Here is a 19692-nt window from a genome sequence, read left to right as displayed (position 1 = left end):
TTTACTCTCTTTTTTTAACTGAAATGGGGTTCTAAATTGACCAACTTAAGTCGGTTCGATTTACATTAATTTTTAATTATTAATTGGTTGATTCGATTTTTATATATATTAAATTGATTTTTAAAATTTTATAATTGAATTGACCATTTGTTTACTTTTATTTATTATGAATTTGATAAAAGAAATTATGGTTTCATCTAAAATTTTTTAACTTTTATATAGGATTAATAGAATAATATATATGATACATTCTTTTTCTTTTTGTGGATTTGATATTAATATAAAGGATATTATTGCATCATCTAAAATTTTTAAATTTTATAAATAGGATTAATAAAATAATATATTTTATATAGTAAAAATTTTTTAATATGAGGCATGCAGTAATAATTTAATTTATTTATAAAATCAAAAAGTTTCACTATAAAAAGATTTTTTTAATATAATTAGGTGATTATTTGTTTTGTGGACAACATAATTGAGGATTAAGAATTTTTTAGGAGACTTTTTTTTGTTATATCTATTTTAAATTATCAAGTAGAAATGTTTTTTTTTTAAGCTATATTTGGTAAAAAGGATAGAAATCAATAAGAAAGGAAATTTTATTAATTTAATGATTAAATTATAAAATAAAAAAGTGATTATAAATTTTAATTATTAAATTAATAAAATTTTCATCTTTTAACTCTTTTTATTCTTTCTATCAAACAATCCCTTAAAATAAACAAGCCTTGTCTATCAGTTTTTTGTTGGTCCAACAGATGGTTTTTTTTTTTTTTTTTTCAAAATAGTTTTATTAGGTTCATTTTCTAGTATTGATCATATTTTTTTTTCTTCATACTATATAATAATATACATAAACATTTAATTTTATTCCGATCATTTAGTCTAATTTCTATTCTGATAAATCTTGTCACTTATCCCATTGCGTTCATAAAAGCTTTGATTAAAAATCAGTTGGCATTTTATTTTCCTTGCAAAATTAACTTATTTTCTAAATTTTGTTATTCCCAATTAATATGCAAAATTGGATCATCTTTTTTTTTCCTTTGGTTCCATTGGAAAACTCTCATCTCTAATATCAAATAATATAATTAATCATTAATTTTTTAGCAAAAAAAAATTTATTAGGTGCCTATTGAAATAATTAAGCCATTAAAAAATCATAATTAATGTAATAAAAAATACTACGACTATAATACATTAAATAAATCATGTACAACGTACCTCCTTAAAACTTGTTTCACTATTTAAAAAATAATAAAAAATTTCATTATTTTATCCAAAATTAAGTAAAGTTTTTTTAATTAATTTTATAATTAAAATTTTAATAATTTTAAATAAATAAAAGACATATAAAAATAAATAAAAATAATTTAAATAAAAATTAACTTTAAATTTAATTAAAAATGCATTTCACATTTTTATACAAAATAATTATAACTTAAAAATAAAAAAACAAATTACATAGTTCGAATTATAAACTTATTGAAAATGGTAACACAAAAATAAGTAAAGGAGATAACCGAGAAAAGTTAAAAACAGCAATAAAAATTAAACTACATTTTAATTTTTATTTTTTTTTTTTGAGTGGCGGAGAGGGTGGTTGTTGCCTTATATTCGCCTCCAAGTAGAAAATTAAAGGAGCAAGGCAACTCTTTTAACGGTGTTGATCTTTCCCGCGAATAGCCAACTTCCAAAGCGAGTAAACTCAATCATCATGTTCATCCTCCGAGTCCACTCAGTGGACAACCAGCAACCCATCACCACCACTGAAGAAATCGAGTTCTATACTACCACTTCCCCACCTAACCCTAACCCTAACCCTAAATTCAGCGAAAGGAGAGGCGTCGTTCACCTCTACCGAAAGGCATCCCAGAGCTCTCTCCCAAACCCTAGCTCTCGCTCCACTTCCCTCTTCGTCGTCGCCGTCCCCAACTACCTCTCCGCCGCCGATTTCATCCTATTCGCTGGCCCCCACCTCGACAATATCACACACCTCCTCTTCATCAGGTATCTTCATCGCCCTTGATCGCGCTGTCTTTTGATCATTGTCGATTCCAATTTCATGAATTTTTTTTCTTAAAAAAAAAGAAAAATCTATCTTCAATGTAGAAGAAAAAGGTAAACTTGTTGATTACTTGATAAGTTAATTTATTAAAAAAAAAATTTTAAATGCTTTATGTTTTGGAAAATTAGGAATGATGGAGTGGAGGATAGATATAGCGTGTTAATAGAGCTAATTGATCAGTCGGCAGCTGACCGATTCTATTGTAGCTTGAACGGGAAGAGGTTTTCACTTGCTGAGGTTGGTAAGCTTTGCCTCAACTTACTACATTTCGATTTTTTGAGTAACAATTTTGATTATTCGGCTGAATTTTTTTTAGGCTGAGTTATGTCATATCCTTTTTACGCATTCTGTGGAATACACGGAATTGGGTGAGATTGCAAGCACACCTCCGGTAGGATTTACTGAGTTGCCTACTTGCCCTATTTGTCTTGGTTAGTAATGAAGTGGAAATTATCCTATTTATCTTGTATGTTCGTGATGTTATGCTTTTTTATTAATTTATTTTTGTGTTTTGGTGACAGAGAGATTGGACCCAGATACTAGTGGGATACTTAGTACATTTTGTGACCATTCGTTTCAATGTTCCTGCACTTCAAAATGGACTTACTTGTCCTGCACGGTAAGCTTGTTCTTGGTTCCCTAAAACATTTTTGCGCTTTGTATTGTCGTGGTGTCTGTTTGTTTTCTTACCATGATCTGAGAGAAGCTTACTTCTTGTATCGATTATGCCATTGCATCTATTTTCTTTAAGACACATGTTCATTTAAATCGTTGCCATTGCAATTTTTGTCTTACAGAGTTATGTTTTATTAATATCATATGTTTTTAGGTCTGCCGATTTTGCCAGCAGCAGGATGAGAAACCAGCCTGTTCTATTTGTGGGTCACTGGAGAATCTTTGGGTCTGCTTGATATGTGGTTTTATGGGGTGTGGAAGGTAATGCGTTATTGGCTGTTTCTCTCTTATCATGTTCAAAACTTTATTGTTATCTAAGTGTAGTTTTAATTTCATTTATTTGTTGAATTTTTTTATGCATTCATGGTCTTTTATATTTCATCTGCTCTTTTCTGGGCACTGCAGATATAAAGAAGGTCATGCCGTTAGACATTGGAAAGATACCCAGCATTGCTATTCCCTTGAGTTAATATCTCAGCAAATATGGGATTACGTGGGTGATGGTTATGTTCATCGATTAAATCAGTCAAAAACTGATGGCAAGTCTGTTGAGATGAACTCTCGTTGTATGTCCATTGAAGGAACTTGTGGTTCCTGTGGCTATGGTGATGATTCTGGAATTAATGAGGCCATCTATAGCAGCAAAGTTGAAGCGGTATATTTTCCTTATAAATAACTTCTGGGCAGGTTATTTTTCAATGTTAAATTGTGAATTGGAAATCTTGGATGTGTCAATCTTTTAAGTCTTACAGGTTCCCCTGCAAGAGTAAAACAATATTGTTAGTTTTAACTGACACTTATATGTCTTTGGCACCGATGGTTTAAATTTATTGGAACAAGCTAATGGAGAGTTTTGAATCAAATCATAGTATCATACTTTGTACTTTTATTTTGAAATACTTTGTCTTTAGTTTTGGATAAACAACAATGTAACTGCCACAATTTACATGTATATGTGCTGACTTAAGTGCCATGAAACAGATTTTTGATGAGTACAGCCGTCTTCTGGCTACAGAGCTGGAGAAACAAAGACAAGTAAGAATACCACTCCTGATGCTATTTTAATTTGTACCACTGTTGCTATTGTAATTTGGACTATTAAGAATTTTTATTATTTATACTGTTTTTACTCCCCCTTCCCCAGAATTATGAATCTCTACTTGCTGAAGCCAAAAGCAAAAGAGATAGTTCCATTGCTGAAGCTGTGGAGAAAGCTGTGACATTCGAGATGAAGGACATTCAAAGTAAATTGGATAAGTGCACTGAGGAAAAAAATGCTCTTGCTGAGGTGTGTTTAACACATTTCAATGTAAAATTTTGCATGCACTTACTTCGTGCAAAGCATTGACATAATAGGTTCTTTTATAACATCATTATCAATCGCACAGTTTGTTGCATTAGTTACCATTCTGTTTTTTTGGTCACAGATCAATCGCAATCTCATTAAAACCCAACAAGTTTGGCGTGAAAAGGTCAAGGAAATTGAAGAGAGGTAATCTCTTTTCCAGCCTGGATCTATAAACATAATTCTTCTCTTGTTTTCTTGCCCAAAAGGGGGAAATTTTGCATTGCTTACCTATTATTTTTAAACGAGTTGTTTCATCTGTTGCTGGCTTGCTTGTTTTCTTGCTTTTGGCTATTCTCTTTTTTGGCTTCCAGATCTTACATGGTGTCTTTGTTTTCCTTTTAGGGAAGCTTCTCAATTAAGGTTGAAGGATGAGAAGATGCTTGATCTAGAAGAGCAGGTTTGTTAATTACCAAAATTTATATGTTCCTCTGCTATTGATGGAGATTATTGGCCCTGACAGTAGTATATCGTTACAGATACGTGATCTTAAAGTCTATATTGAAGCTCAGAAGACATTCATTGACATGACAGATTCAGATAGCATCAGGGGAGGGACGCTCTTACCTGTTCCTCCAACACAATCCTCCTCAGCTAACACCAGGAGGCACAAGAAATCAGGTCGAAGGAGGAATTAGGTAAATGTGATTATCCTGAGAAAAAGCACAACCCTGTTTTGTGTATAGTTTGAATAATTCTTAGAAAATTTCTAGATACTGCAAAAGTTTCTGAAGATTTAGAATAGTAAGCATTTTTCTTTACAGTAAAATTTAATTACCAATGTCTTGAAATATACGGAAAAACCTCTTTGGGAAGTATTTTGACATTGAAATAAACTAAATAATTTGTTTAGACTTCTGAACTTGTTCTTTCATTTATCGACTGTGAAACAAGTAAAAGAAACTGAACCTCGACGTCATTGATGCCCTTCAGGCTTCAGCCAAAAAGGTTAAAGCTATTCCAATCGGAGATTCCCAGCCATGAAAGGTGATTGGGAATTGAAATAAGATTTTACCTTTATTTCTCCGCTTACCAAGGAAAAATTAAAAGGTGGCAAACATTTTGTCCCTCCTAACGTCTGTAGAGAATGAACATAGAAATGAGCAGGGGTGATCATGGCACCCTTCCAAAGGTTGTGAAAGCCAGTTTACTTTATAAATCCATATTCCATAGGAATAGGGATACTAGTAATTTTTACTTTTATAATAGCATACATCTCCTCCTAAGGTTATTTTTTTAGTTTCTTATCCAAAGCAAAGTGAGCTACCACTAATGTCAGATTCTTATCTCGTAACACGACGAGTATGGTATAAAATTTTTTTGTTTGCTTTTGCAGTGATATGACCGGTTTGGGTTTTGAAATGAACATTGAATGACACTGTCATTGTAAAATCTTTAGAAGGCTTTAGTACGCTAACATATAAATTAAGTTGTAGTTTTATTTCTTACTTTCAAGCTTAACAGCCTTTAAAGTTGCTTTCACAAAAAACTCATTGGAAGTTTGGAACTCGGTTTAACAAGCTTTTAAAGTAGCTTTCAAAAAATACTCATTGGAACTCATTTTAATAAGCTTTTAAGTTGCTTTCAAAAAACTCATTCGAACTCATTGTCAACTTGGAAATTGCGTCACGTTCAAGCCTATACTTTCCAAGTCTGCATGGAAATTAACGATGTAACAAAAGCCCAGTTTGGCTACACTTCGAAAGAATATTTCTCTATTTGTTATAAACCCATCTAGATTGAGTTGTATTTTTATCCATATGAGATCGAAAATAAGATAATGAGCTGGAGCTTTCATTTTATATGTTTTTTTAAGACTTTGTAACGGTTAGGTCAAGAAATTGAAAACTTGAGATTCAGTAGTTAAAAATGGTGGAGGGGGGCAAAAGAAAGACTGCAGAGATATTAATAATCTTTCTTCTCTCCCTCCAAATCAACACAATGTCAAAGGAATTCGAAAAAAGTTGGCATCCAAACAGATTTGGAACGTAATAATGGGACAAATCTCTGTAAAGTCCATTCCCCTTGACATAACAAAAACTCCCAAACAAGGGAGAGACCTCCATGTTACCTTTTTCCCTTTTCCCTTTTCCTAAACGGATGCCCCAAAATAGCAGAAAATTCCCGAGGGCAAGTAAGAGCTGATTACCATTTTTGGAGGCTTAAAAGAATTTCTTATTCTTCAAAGAAAAGCTATTTTAGACCCAAAAAATTAGGCATAAGCAAGAATAAAAATAACATGCTAACATTTTTGCTCAACTAAAAAATGGTGATACTAATAATTGATAGTTTCTGAAAAGCTAAATAATAATGGGAATGCAGCCAGGGCTCCTAGCTATAAACCAACAGATATTTTGTCCCTGATTTCCATTTTTCAAGTCTATATATATAGTCAGACCCACCTTCTCTAATGCACCAACTCCTAAATTTACACCAGTCCTGAATGATGGAACCAATCAACACCATATGCCTTGGCTACAAAATGGATTTCATGCGATTTAAATGAACCTAGTATACTCCCGCTGCTTCCCCTCGACAATTACTTTAACACTGGACCAAAAAGCGAGATAACATAGAAGAGATAGATACTTGGTATCCTTTCTAAAATACCTGCACATGGACTGGTTACCGCTGGGATGGTTCTGAACCAGTTGCACCGGAAGTGGTACTTGGTCCAGCACCATTTTCAACCGGAGGAGAGGTGCCCCATTTTCCTTCAGACTCCAAAGGCTCAACAATTTGGACTCCACCATCTGTTAGTCCCAAAGCAAATTGATTTGGGTCGAATGGATGTGCCGCAATGACAAGAGGAAAAACTCTCAAGCTGCTCAAGCTGCTCAAGCTGCTCAAGGTGCATTGTTAGAAAGGTCAAAAGAAGCAAGCCGCATATATTGGCTTGAGTCAATAACTAGCTTCAACGGTTAAGTCAATTTGAGTGTATAACTGTTCTAATAAATAGAGAAGGAAGAGGCACCTTGGATTGGGAGGTAAATATGCAACAGGACTAATTCGACATCTCAATCTCAGTGTTGAAGCAGTAAGAACACCAACACTTCCATCTTCAAAGCTCACATAAATGGATTGGCTGTCACAGGAGTATGTTGCATGTGTGATGGGACCACTTGCTTCTCGAGGGACCCACTGTTTGAGAAAATAATTCCAAAGTAATATTAGTAACCTCAAAATAAATACCAAATCACATCCTAGCAAATTATACTGGCAATAAGGCAATTTCTAAAATGTCAAATCGCCATTGCTGACAGACTTCTCACTACATGCATGAAAACCGAAAAGCAATTACCTACTGAGGTGAACTTGATTTAAACATATATATTTACTAATAAAAAATATATATTGTAATACAGAGATTAAGTTAAGGCACCTGCTTTAGGCATTCTAGTTTTGGTGCTTCAAATATAGCTATTTGTGTTTCATGAACTGCCAGCAAATGTATCTGATCTAGGTGAAATTGAACACGAGTATCTGCATGAGGAGATGCTGCTCGCCCATTTGGGATTTGCAAGAACTTACTAGCTTGCTTCTCCCATCCATCTGTGTTCCAGACACACAGCTGCAGGGAAAAAAAAGGGAGTGGAATAATTAGCAGACATAAATAGAAAGTTAATTCCATAATAAATACTAAAAATCATTTTATAAGAAATGACCATACACGGTAATTCATATGAATTCTACATAGTTTTTAATAGGATAACCAAACAACAAACCATGTAGGAAAGACCTGAGATGAGCATAATAAATTAAATGTTCTCAGCAAGCATAAATTTTGGAGAATAATTCCCTAGCCAAGCTTTTATCTATGGTCCTTAACAAGATTAACTCAAAATCAGCCAATTACTTTAAACTTCAGCTTTTAACATATCAAAGTTCCCATCTCAAAGTATCAGTTACTTTAGCTTTCTCATATGGGTTGTTAAACTGCTTTAAGATAACACAACACAAGCCTCATGGGCAAACACTGATATTTCCTACCTGACTGTCAGCTCCTGAAGATACAAGCACGTTCAGGGTATGAGAGAAGGCAAGACCTGTTATTCTTTTCTGATGACCTTTTAACTTTGTTTTCACCTATAAAAATAGAGCACATAGTTAATCAAACAAATTCCACTTATTTATCAACAGCCATCAAAGTTTTAAGTCAATTAAAGGACCTCATCCACCCGAACATTGTAAATTTGGATTGATGAATCATCCATGCCTATGGCAATGATATTATTATCTTGAGGATGAAATGCAAGAAAGGTAGCAGCTGGAGGTGGGGGCATAAATGTTGTCATCGTCTGCATATTAAGAAAGCACAAAGATACAAAAAATGAATGTAAAGTAAGCATGAAATTAAATTCTGCAAACTAAAGACCCCGCCCCCTAAAAAAAAAAAGAGTAACCTCATCATCAGTCAGTTTCAACCTAAAAACCCAACTGAATAAATAGTCTCAGTATTTAATCAAAATTCTTTGAACTTCATGATTACACTTCAAAAGTTTATCCTTATAAATGGCCTAATGACCTTAAAATTCAGAGCTTACCTATAAATGTAGTCATGTCCAAAGAATGAAATGGGTGGAGAAAGGACCTACCTTATATGTCATCATATTGAATAAGGAGATTTTACCCCCTGAAGCTGACATAACATAAGAATCATTCTTTGAAAGTGCAAAGCATGGAACAGCATCTTCAGGATTCGCATCACTTATATCATTAGTCATTAATATTCCACTTGAAGCCTGCCATAATTGTGGTGCTACACTAGTTGTGGCCTGCAACAAGCAAGATCCTAGTTAATACCTAGCTTATAATAACATTAAGAAACTAAAAACAAAATAAAACCATTAGGATACTAAGTAAGCGACCTAGAAAAGAGTTGTTAAAGAAATTTCAATACCTTCCCAGTTAAGTTGCGATCATTCCTCTGCCATTTCCAGAGCTTGTGTACGGCATTAGATGCCAATGCCAGTATGGCAACTCCAGAATTTGTATATATTAGTCTAGAAACCTGATGTTAAACACAAAAAATAAATAATCATCCTTGTCTTTTAATAAATAAATAAACAAATATAAACACTATCATCAAAAAATTGTTAAATAATCACTAACTGGCTAAAGAACAAAATAATCTCCAAGTATTTTATGTATCCACATTCATCAAGTCACTGAAAATTATCATATAAAATATAGTATTTCCTTATGTTGGTTATCATACTCATAAAACAAAATCACATCTATAAACAATGCAAACTGCACATATTTCTATGATAATTTTAGTCACCAATTGTTAATATAACCTGAAAAACCAATAGCTGTCTACCACACAGCAGAGGATAACATCATATTGAATTATTCATGAGCAGATATTTTAGGAAGGCCACAAAAAGCAGTATTCAGGCACAATTATTCCCAAATTCTATAAAATAAGATAACTAGAGACTGAAGTTTACCCTCATTGCCGTCAAACTATCAGGAAGCCTTAAGGAGCGGCACTGCAATGGTTCATTGATTTCTGTAAGTTTCCAGATCCTAGATTTTTCCACAGACTCATCTGCAATTCTGGGCTTTACATCCACCAAACTTCGAGCATCGTTCTGGCGAGACTCAAAATAAAAGAGGTTAGATCATTCTAGGTCACAAGGTTTTTTTTTTTTTAATTAGAATTTATAAAGATTAACATTCACAAGATTAGTACATTTATACAAATTTCTACCACAAAAGCATTTAGGTTGTAATTATGAGAGATAACTTACCAGTCCAACCATAGCAGCTACTGGTGCAGTCCGATCACCAATGGTTGCTCCAACAGTTGCATTGTTAGAGCCAAATGCACCAATATTAGGAGCCTGCTACATAAATCAGGCACTTGGAAAACATATTGTCTTACGCATAAATGAAAGTATAGTAGTATGTACATATATATATGTGAGAAAACACTTATTTACAGTTGGTTGTAATCTTGTAATCTGTATATTTATATTTGTATCTCTAGAATTAAGTATTTGTATCCCTAGAATTAAGGACAAAAAATTAGGATAGACAATCCCTCAATTATAGAATTAGTTTTTTAGGAAGATTTAGTTTCCTAGTTTAACCCCTAGTTAATTGTATATAAACCTAAGGTTTTTGTACAATTATATATGAGCAGTTTTTCAATATACATTCAATTTTCACACTGATTTCTTAGTTTTTCCACATGGTATCAGAGCTTTAGGCTCTTCTTGGGAAGCAAAATTTTCAACCTTTATTGCTGACTTCTATTTTAGGCCTTCATTGCCGAACCCTTTCAAAGAAAGATATCACTACCCTCCAATTTGAGGAAATGTCAACTGGAAAAATCACTGGAGTACTACAGATGTCTCGGAAACAATGAGAGTTCGACAGGGAAGAGATTGAAAAGCTGAGAAACTTATTGAAAATCCTTGAAAAGCCTACTGTGGTATGTTCCTTAAGTAAGGTCTCTAGTTCAGGTAAAGCTTCTAGTTCTCATGGATTAAATATCTCGGTTAAACCTATTACGAGTTCTTGGGTCATTGACTCTGGACCCACAAACCATATGACACATTCCTCACAGAAGTTTAGTACATATACCCTATGTCCTAGTAATAAGAAAATTGTTGTTGCAGATGGTTCACTTACTACAGTGGCAGGATTAGGAGATATTCAAGTTAATCCCTCATTTGTTCTCAAAAATGTTCATGTTCCTGGATTGTCTAATAATCTGATATCATACAAAAACTTACCAGAGATATGAACTGCAAAGTGACTTTTTATCCTGCTTATTGTGAATTTCAGGACCAGAGTTCGGGGAAGATGATTGGACTTGCTAAGGAGTAGGATGGACTATACTATCTTGAGACATCAAATAACACAAGTAATATCAAGAATAGTTTACCTTTGTCATTTCTTTCTGAAAAATCTTTCAATAAAGACAAAATCTGGCTTTATCATTTACGTCTTGGACATCTTTTTTTTGGAACCTTGAGAAACATGTTTCCTTCTTTGTTCAAAGGATTAAATGTCGAAGATTTTCATTGTGATGTTTGCGAATTTGCAAAGCATAGAGGTGTATCTTTTCCAATTAGTAACAAAAGAAGTTCTATTCCCTTTTACTAGATTCATAGTGACATTTGGGGTCCTTCTACAATTCCTAATATTTCTGGTGCAAGATGATTTGTTTCATTCATAGATGATTGTACCAGGGTCCCTTGGATTTTTTTACTTAAATCCAAATCAGATGTGAATAGTGTGTTTTTAAGCTTCCAAAACGTGATCCAAAATCAATTTGGAGTGAGAATCAAGAGATTTAGGTCTGATAATGCAAGAGACTACTTCAACCAAAGTCTATCCACCTATTTCCAAAACGAGGGGATCATCCATGAGTCATCTTGTGTTAATACTCCACAGTAGAATGGAGTGGCAGAGAGGAAAAACAGCCATTTACTAGCCACAACCCGAGCCTTTCTTTTTCAAGCAAATGTACCTAAATCTTATTAGAGGGAAGCTATTCTCACTACCACACACATTATAAATAGGTTACCTTCAAGGGTTTTAGGATTTAAAACTCCTATGAAACTACTCTCACAATTTTATCCCAACCTTAATACCACAAACAATCTCACACCTAGGATATTTGGTTGTACATCATTTGTTCATGTTCACAATCATAACAAGGGATAGTTGGATCCAAGAGCGATTAAGTGTATTTTTATGGAGTATTCCTCAACTCAAAAAAGATATAAATGCTATCATCCTCCTACCAAAAAATTCTATGTGTCTGCAGATGTCACTTTTGAAGAAAGTAAACCATTTTTTACTCAACCTTATCTTCAGGGGGAGACTTCATTCATGGAAGATAAGGATAAAGACTTCTTTTTGCTTGATTTGTCCCCTTCTTCAACATTTACACCCATTAATTCTTCTGAGTCGAAACTTGTTTCTGCTGAGCCCAAGTCAAACACTGAATTTAAGTCTAAACCCGTTCCAAATACAGAAGATGTGACAAAGGATAATATTATTTTTGATTCTATGAAGGAATTACAGGTGTACTCAAGAAGAAAAATTCCAGATCCTGAACCAGTGCCAGTCCAAGAACCTGATCCTAACTCTGGAAATGAGGTAACTACAGTTTTTGACTCTGTTTCTCAAAATGAGCATGAATCTCCTAAAACTATAACTAGTGATTATGATCTGCCTATTGTCATTAGGAAAGGAACCAGAGAATGTACTAAGCATCCACTATACCCAATGTCTAATTTTGTGTCATTTGAAAAATTCTCACCATCCTACAAAAATTTTCTTGTGAACCTAAATACTATTTTTGTTCCAACTACATTATCCGAGGCATTATCCAGTGAGAAATGGAGGCAAGCCATGAAAATAGAAATGGAGGCTTTAGAGAAAAGTCAGACTTGGGAACTGGTAGAGTTGCCTAAATGAAAAAATCCAGTGGGGTGTAAATGGGTTTTCACTGTAAAATACAAGGCAGATAGTACTGTTGAAAGGTATAAAGCCAAGTTAGTGACTAATGGCTATACTCAAACCTATAGAGTGGATTATCAAGAAACCTTTGCTCCAGTTGCCAAGATGAATACAGTTAGGATTTTGTTATCATTGGCTACAAATTACAATTGACAGCTTCAACAATTTGATGTAAATAATGCTTTTCTACATGACGATTTGCAAGAAGAAATATATATGAATGTTCCACCGGGATTTGGAGGTCATCTAGAAGCAAACAAAGTATACAGGCTGAAAAACGCTTTATATGGCCTTAAACAGTCTCATAGGGCTTGGTTCGGGAGATTTGCCAAAGTGATGCTAGCAATGGGATATAAACAGAGTCAAGGAGATCACACATTGTTTATCAAGCACTCTGATTCAGGGAGAGTCACAGTTCTATTAGTGTATGTTGATGATATAATTGTAACTGGAGATGATGAAAAAGAGAGAGAATCTCTAAAACAGTGTTTGGCTAAAGAATTTGAGATAAAAGAGCTAGGGAGATTGAAGTACTTCCTAGGAATTGAAGTAGCTCGCGGCATGGTATGTTCATCTCACAACAGAAATATGTGATGGATCTTCTGAAGGAAACTGGGAAGCTCACATGTAAACCTGCAAATACCCCTATAGAGTCTAATCATAAAATTGGAGAAGCTAATGAAGATGTTGCTGTAAATAGAGAGATGTACCAAAGATTAGTTGGAAGACTCATTTATCTCTCACATACTAGACCTGATATAACATATGCTGTGAGTGTGATAAATCAATTTATGCATAGTCCTAAAGAAGTGCACTTACAAGCTATCTACCGTTTATTGCACTATTTGAAGGCCAATCCTGTGAGAGGTATCTTATTCAAAAGAAATTCGGGGCTAGTTCTAGAAGCCTATACAGATGCTAATTATGCAGGTTCAGTAACTGATAAAAGATCTCAAGCTACTGCACTTTCTTAAGTGGTAATTTTGTGACTTGGAGGAGTAAAAAACAGAACGTGATGGCAAGATCAAGTGCTGAAGCAGAGTTCAAAGCAATGGCTCAAGGAATTTGTGAACTACTATGGTTAAAGATTATCCTAGAAGACTTGAAGAGCAAGTGGGATGGACCAATGAGACTCTACTGTGATAACAAATCTGCAATAAGCATTGCACACAATCCTGTGCAACATGACAGAACAAAACACATTGAAGTAGACCGGTATTTCATAAAGGAGAAACTAGACAGTAGGTTGATTTGTACACCTTATGTATCAACCAAGGGTCAACTTGCAGATGTGTTGACTAAAGGTCTCAGCAGTGCAACATTTCAAGAAATTATTTCCAAGCTGGGAATGGAAAACACTTATTCACCAGCTTGAGGGGGAGTGTGAGAAAACACTTATTTACAACTGGTTGTAATCTTGTAATCTGTATATTTATATTTGTATCTCTAGAATTAAGTATTTGTATCCCTAGAATTAAGGACAAAAAATTAAGATAGAAAATCCCTCAATTATAGGATTAATTTTTTAGGAAGATTTAGTTTCCCAGTTTAACCCCTAGTTAGTTGTATAAAAACCTAAGGTTCTTGTATAATTATATATGAGCAGTTTTTCAATACATTCAGTTTTCACACTGATTTCTTAGTTTTTCCACAATAAATATATATAAAGCTTTTACCTTTACTATAGTAGCAGAAGCAACTCTAGAACCATCAAATGCACGATTCTCTACTGTCCATAGCAACCGAATCCCATCTGAATTAGCTAGAATTTTAACTCCATTATCATCAGTTGAAACAGCTAACAACGTTCCTTCCTTGTTAAATCTAATGCAAGGGGAAGGCTGCATTTTGTTATAAGAAATACACTTAGTAGGTAGAGTAAGCATCAGATAGCCTAACATGGAATAAGTCATATGCTTATGTACCGGCAATCCACCATCAGCTGGAGTACTTGCTAATAGATTAAGATTGTCCATGTCCCAGAATTTGACAGTGAACTCATCACCAGCAGCCAAGAACCGATTCTTTGTTGTATCAAATTGAACAACACCCACAGATCGCTTTCCAAGACCAAAATACGTACACTTGACAGCTCCTTCACTTTCATTCCATTCCACCAAGAATGATTCTCCCTCTTTGTTTGTCCCACATGAGAACAACCTATATGTGGCCAATATATTATTGTTAAAGAACAGAAAGATAGCAAAAGAACAACCACAAAAGAAGAAAGACCAGAATCATGGAGTACAAATAAGACATACGAACCTTGTTCCATCAGCACTGTATGCCATTGTTGTGGATGCCTGGCCCGGTGCATTATAGTCAACTCTTGAACCCATATTATCATACAACCATGCCTTTATTTTCCCATCAGTTGCTGTTGAGAAAATGAACTGAAAAAAGAGAATAAGACAAATAAGAAAATGGAAGTCTTTAAGCATAACAGCAATATAAACAGGCAACTCACTGGATACCAATGATCAAAATGTATAAATAAAAAAAAATAACATCACCAAAAGAAAAAGTTAAAGAAATTCTTAAGGAATGAGATAGAATCCAGCAGGGAGTTGTGGTTCTTTGGTTGAAAGAAAGAGTGCACTTAATCCTAAAACAGATTGCTCTATGACAAGCTCAATATCCCAAAATCTGAATCTTTTTTCCATGTCATGTGTTGATCTCCATCAAAGATTTCTACTTTAAATATTTTTTAACCCTGCTACATTTAGTTAAATAGGACTTAAGCAGAAAAAGGTGGTCACTGGAGGTAAAACTAGCTGAATTTACAACAGCAGTTTTCATTCTAGAAGTCAAACAAGAAAATTTGCAGCACAAAGAGTTCCAGAAAATTGTAAAACAATCCACTGCAAAACAAGCAATCAAGAAAAAGATAAAAGCAGACACAGATTAAACATAAATTAAATGTCCAATAGATGCGATTTAACAGTAAATGTATAATTTTCCAATGCCGTACATTCCATCTGTTAAGAATTCTGTCAATATACTGATTAGAATTTTTTAACTTAGTCTCCTAACCATGTTATTTGCTCATTTTGAAAACTAAAGGAAAATAATTGTACCTTTATTTTTACTCACTGTAGAAACGAAAAAGAAATCTAAACAAACGAACAAATGAGTGCCAATCTCCATGCTATTGCTTGTTACCTGAATATTTTCCTTGTGATGAGGACATATAGAATAGACAGGTGCTTTATGACCCTCAAAAGTATACTGCTTAGCCCCAGAAGATGCATCCCAAACCTACAACATATGATTGTTAGAAAGCGACATCAAACAGATGGAGTCAGATAAAAATAATGAGAAGACAAGCAACCTTAATAACCCTGTCCTCGCCACAAGTGACAACGCACAATTGTTTGTTTGGATAGGAGAATGCGAGATCATTAACACTTCCAACATGAGCCTCAATCTAAAATAAAATGTAATTCAGTGAACATATTTAGGCAAAAGAAAGGCAGAAAATCAGCTTAGAACTAGCTAAACCTAATGGAACCGACCAATCACACAAACCTCTAAGTGGTTACGTAGATCATCACCGCCATGGTAGGAGTATATGTGCACAATATGCTTGGAGTATGCAACACCTGTAATACAGAGAAAATCTCAAACCTAGTGTTTAATTTCGATAAATTTACTTCCTATGCACAACAGCAGACTATCACAAGTCTAATTGCTATAACTCCAAGCATTACCAAAAAAAGCTCCATTAGGGCTCCACATAACACGGTTGACTGAGACTGTATAATCATTTGCCATAGATGCCTGAATGAGAATCAGAAGGTTAACATTAATTCAATTTTAGGAAGCACTGAACAAAAAATTCCTGTTCAATAAATCTTGTTAGAGGAGAAAGAAAACCATACCTGCAGAGCCATTGAACATGCAGAAAGGTCCCAGACCTTAAAAGTTTTATGAGCTATCTTTTCACCACTACCTACTTCCCACACCATGATATCACCAATGTTTGTTCCCACTGACATTATAAAACCAAATATGGAAAAAACACAATTAGAACACAACAGGAAAGGGAAGCTAAAACCAGAAAATGAAAACCTACTCACTTTACAGAAAATGAGTTCTAGACAGGCATGAAAATTTTTGTTCTTTATGCCAGTGGGTTGGCTCACCAAGAAGTAGAATTTGTTGCGCAGGATGGAAATCCATGCTCTTGACAGCAGAACCCTGACTTAGAGTCATAACAACGGTCTTGGGCAAATCCTCAGGAGAACAAGAACTCTGACCGTGGCTCTGGCCAACATATGGAACAGGCAAAATATTTACTGGCAGATTATTGACCTAGAGAAGTATCAAGTAAATTAGGTACCCATCATTTATGAAATATCATTTCAAGCAAAGTTGGAAGGATGATGCTATGCATCACATACATGAATTAATTAATGTTCTCTAAACTCCAATAAATATGCATCACATCTCAAAGCCATACTAAAATGATACCTATGAAAAAAAATAGATATGCATATATTACAGAAGCCGTGAGGTATATCTACTTGTAAACGAGAACAAAGGGTATTATTAGCATTCATACCTCGTCTGGTATTCCAAAGGGCCTTGATCTCTTCAATACATGTTCAGAATCTGCTGACTGGTAGTCCAGAGCTGGGTTGTTGGCTGGAGGAGTTCGTGGGTTTTTTAGGATTGCAGCTACCATGAGAAACAAATATAGAAGGTAAGATAATAGTCCATCAAGATATGCATTTCATTGAAAAACAACCCAACCAATATCTCTTCATGCTCTGGTGAATTCTCAATGTTTCTTGGTCTTACATCTTAATAACATATTAGCAACAAATATAAATTTACCTAACAGGTTTCATGCATCATGTATCCTGTCTGAGGCAACACAAGTAATCCTAACATACAAATAAAGATTCACAACAGGCACATCCATACCCACATGATAAATGCGGAACCTCATAAAGCAAAAGCACTTTGAGAACAATGAAAAGATTCTCTAAATAACCACCTGCATTGTTAGGTGCAGTAAGTCCTATTGGTCCTGCAGAAGCCACAGGGTGAGGAACAGGAGTTGGGTTAGCCATCCATCCAGTAATAGAGGTTGGAAGAGCAGCAGGTGTGGGCTGAAAGGGCTGTAAATATATGTATATGAAGTCAAAAGAAATATCCAGAAACAGCTTCATTACTAATGACTTCTACTAACTTACACCATGAGCACCCATTGGAGGAAAACCCCCTGCCTTTGGAACAGCACTCATTAAAGGATTAGTAACAGGGGACGGAGCTCGTGCACCGTTTGGTTGTCCACAACTGTGGTCTACAAATAGGGTTTTTATGTCTGGATTAGGCCTTGGATTCTTACAAAGCTGATGCTGCCAATTCAAACTGCATTATCATGACAATAATGATAACTGTCAGGAAGGTCACAAAAAGAACGAATGACTCAAGTATAGAATCTAGAAAGAAGAAAATGAGACCTCTGATTTATTAGCGTCCGCAATCTTGAATTCTTCAAGGTAGGAAACTGAAGCTTATCGCGGAAAAGGGGATTAGCCTCTATCAACTTTTTTAATTCAGCAAGCATTATACCCCTAGCAGATTTCGTATCTCCGTATTTTGATAGCTGCTCATTTTCTCTGCAAATTAATATAAGCCATAAGATCTGATGAACTAATGAAAAACAGACACAACAAAGCCAAAGTTTTGCTATGTTAGATACGCATAAACCGAGCGCCAATATCTCATTCATACCTAAAGTTGTCCAATGTCAACAGATGTGTAATTTCCTTAAAAAGTTCCTCATTAAATGCCGAAAACACTTTCAGGTCCTTAACTAAAAGGTCCACGGCTTTAGCGCGATCACGCCTGCATTTTTTTCAGTAAAAAAACAGATGAGCTCACAATCATTTCCCTTTTGGTAACTAAATTAACTCGCAAGTAAGATAAACCAACTCACATAAAGGCTAACCAACTAACTAAACAACAGGATGAGAATATATGCCAAATTTAACGAACTTTAAAAAAACAGCTTACCTGTCAAGAGCTTCAAGGTATTTCTGTTTTCGAATCTCGAAGAAAATCTTCATGGAATATCTGTTATCATCAACCTTTGTAAATCCTGAAAGATACTTCTCTACCTCATCCCATTCCCCATTTGTCACCATATCCTCAAAATATCTCAAATTGAAGAAAAACCCTGATTCTTGCTCCAATCTATTAAATTTAAATTCATTAATAAACAACACACCAAAAAAAAACAAAAACAAAAACGTCAACATATGCATATATTTAAATTTTAAAAAGAAATAGAGAGAAACGGAGTGCAAAGATCAAAGCATACTTGTGAACAGTGTTTTTGAATTTCTCTTCGTCAAGGAATTGAAGTATAAGGAACACAAGCTCTCTGCTAAGCGAGGACATGATTCTAATTCTGCAAAAATAAATCAACATAAAAAGGAAAAAGCAAAGAGATCTGAGCTTCTCACGGATCAATTGTACTCCAAAAATCAACCAAAAAAAAACCCTAAAGAAATTACAGTCTCAGCTCAAAAAATTCAACAACTCAAAAATAATTATCCAAAAATATTATAAAAATATAGAAATGAGAACAAAAATTACCAGATTGATTGCACAGATCAGGAGAAATTTTTTGGAGAAAGCGAAGAGAACGAGAGGTCGTTTCACTGCTTTCTCTTTAGTTTTCCCTTCTTTTTTTTTTTTTTTAAAGTTGTTTGTTTCGTCTGTCTCTCTGTCTGGTTGCTATTTCTGGTGAAGTATTTATAAAGAGGAGAAACGAGTTAGGGATTTGAAAGATGAGGGATAAAACATAAACAAACAAAAAAATATGAAATATGCTAGTATCAGACAAATCAAATAGCGTGATGAGAGCGAGACGAGATGAGATGGATTCATGTGAGAATTAAAATTTAGAACTCACTTGATAAGTACTAGTTCTTACAAAATTGATAAGTCCGTCTACTTATAGGTCATTAATACGCTGGATTTGGAAATAAAAAATACATTTCTTTAAGTCAAAAATATTACTTTTTTTTGTAAGAAAGGTTAATAAAAAATAGTTGTTGCTTAAATAAAAAATTTTACCTAACATCCGATATGGAGGATG

General features: G+C 34.4%; 2 protein-coding genes across 8 annotated transcripts; one reads left to right on the top strand and one right to left on the bottom strand.

The window, feature by feature from the left end:
• The first annotated feature begins 1543 nt into the window (after window positions 1-1543).
• Window positions 1544-4943, top strand: BRIZ1 (zinc finger (ubiquitin-hydrolase) domain-containing protein). The gene is made up of 11 exons (XM_022875129.2): window positions 1544-2013; window positions 2200-2308; window positions 2388-2502; window positions 2593-2690; window positions 2901-3007; window positions 3152-3401; window positions 3728-3781; window positions 3891-4034; window positions 4174-4238; window positions 4437-4491; window positions 4571-4943. The coding sequence occupies exons 1-11, from the start codon at window positions 1721-1723 to the stop codon at window positions 4727-4729; spliced, it is 1449 nt and encodes a 482-aa protein (XP_022730864.1). The 5' UTR covers window positions 1544-1720; the 3' UTR covers window positions 4730-4943.
• A 1383-nt stretch (window positions 4944-6326) lies between these two features.
• Window positions 6327-19323, bottom strand: LOC111285603 (topless-related protein 4-like). Of its 7 annotated transcripts, none has more exons than XM_089762560.1 (26): window positions 19188-19323; window positions 18910-19092; window positions 18603-18782; window positions 18321-18434; window positions 18047-18205; window positions 17777-17954; window positions 17578-17701; window positions 17140-17255; window positions 16721-16889; window positions 16457-16566; window positions 16286-16355; window positions 16104-16177; window positions 15907-16002; window positions 15738-15833; window positions 14841-14968; window positions 14501-14735; window positions 14252-14416; window positions 9848-9940; window positions 9545-9688; window positions 8992-9102; window positions 8687-8866; window positions 8261-8389; window positions 8082-8177; window positions 7474-7662; window positions 7066-7232; window positions 6327-6933 (listed from the first exon to the last, which is right to left on the bottom strand). In XM_089762560.1, exons 2-26 carry the CDS (start codon window positions 19017-19019, stop codon window positions 6717-6719), a joined length of 3450 nt encoding a protein of 1149 aa, XP_089618686.1. In that variant the 5' UTR covers window positions 19020-19092; window positions 19188-19323; the 3' UTR covers window positions 6327-6716. The 7 variants fall into 7 exon arrangements, with proteins under 7 accessions (XP_089618686.1, XP_089618687.1, XP_089618689.1 ...); XM_089762561.1 differs by having other exon boundaries at window positions 6327-6924; XM_089762563.1 differs by having other exon boundaries at window positions 16721-16841.
• Between the last annotated feature and the right edge of the window lie 369 nt (window positions 19324-19692).

This window comes from Durio zibethinus, chromosome 6, assembly GCF_047325235.1.
Source record: "Durio zibethinus cultivar Kanyao isolate XHJ-2024 chromosome 6, ASM4732523v1, whole genome shotgun sequence".
NCBI lineage: Eukaryota > Viridiplantae > Streptophyta > Magnoliopsida > Malvales > Malvaceae > Durio > Durio zibethinus.
This window is presented reverse-complemented; position numbering and strand designations above follow the sequence as displayed.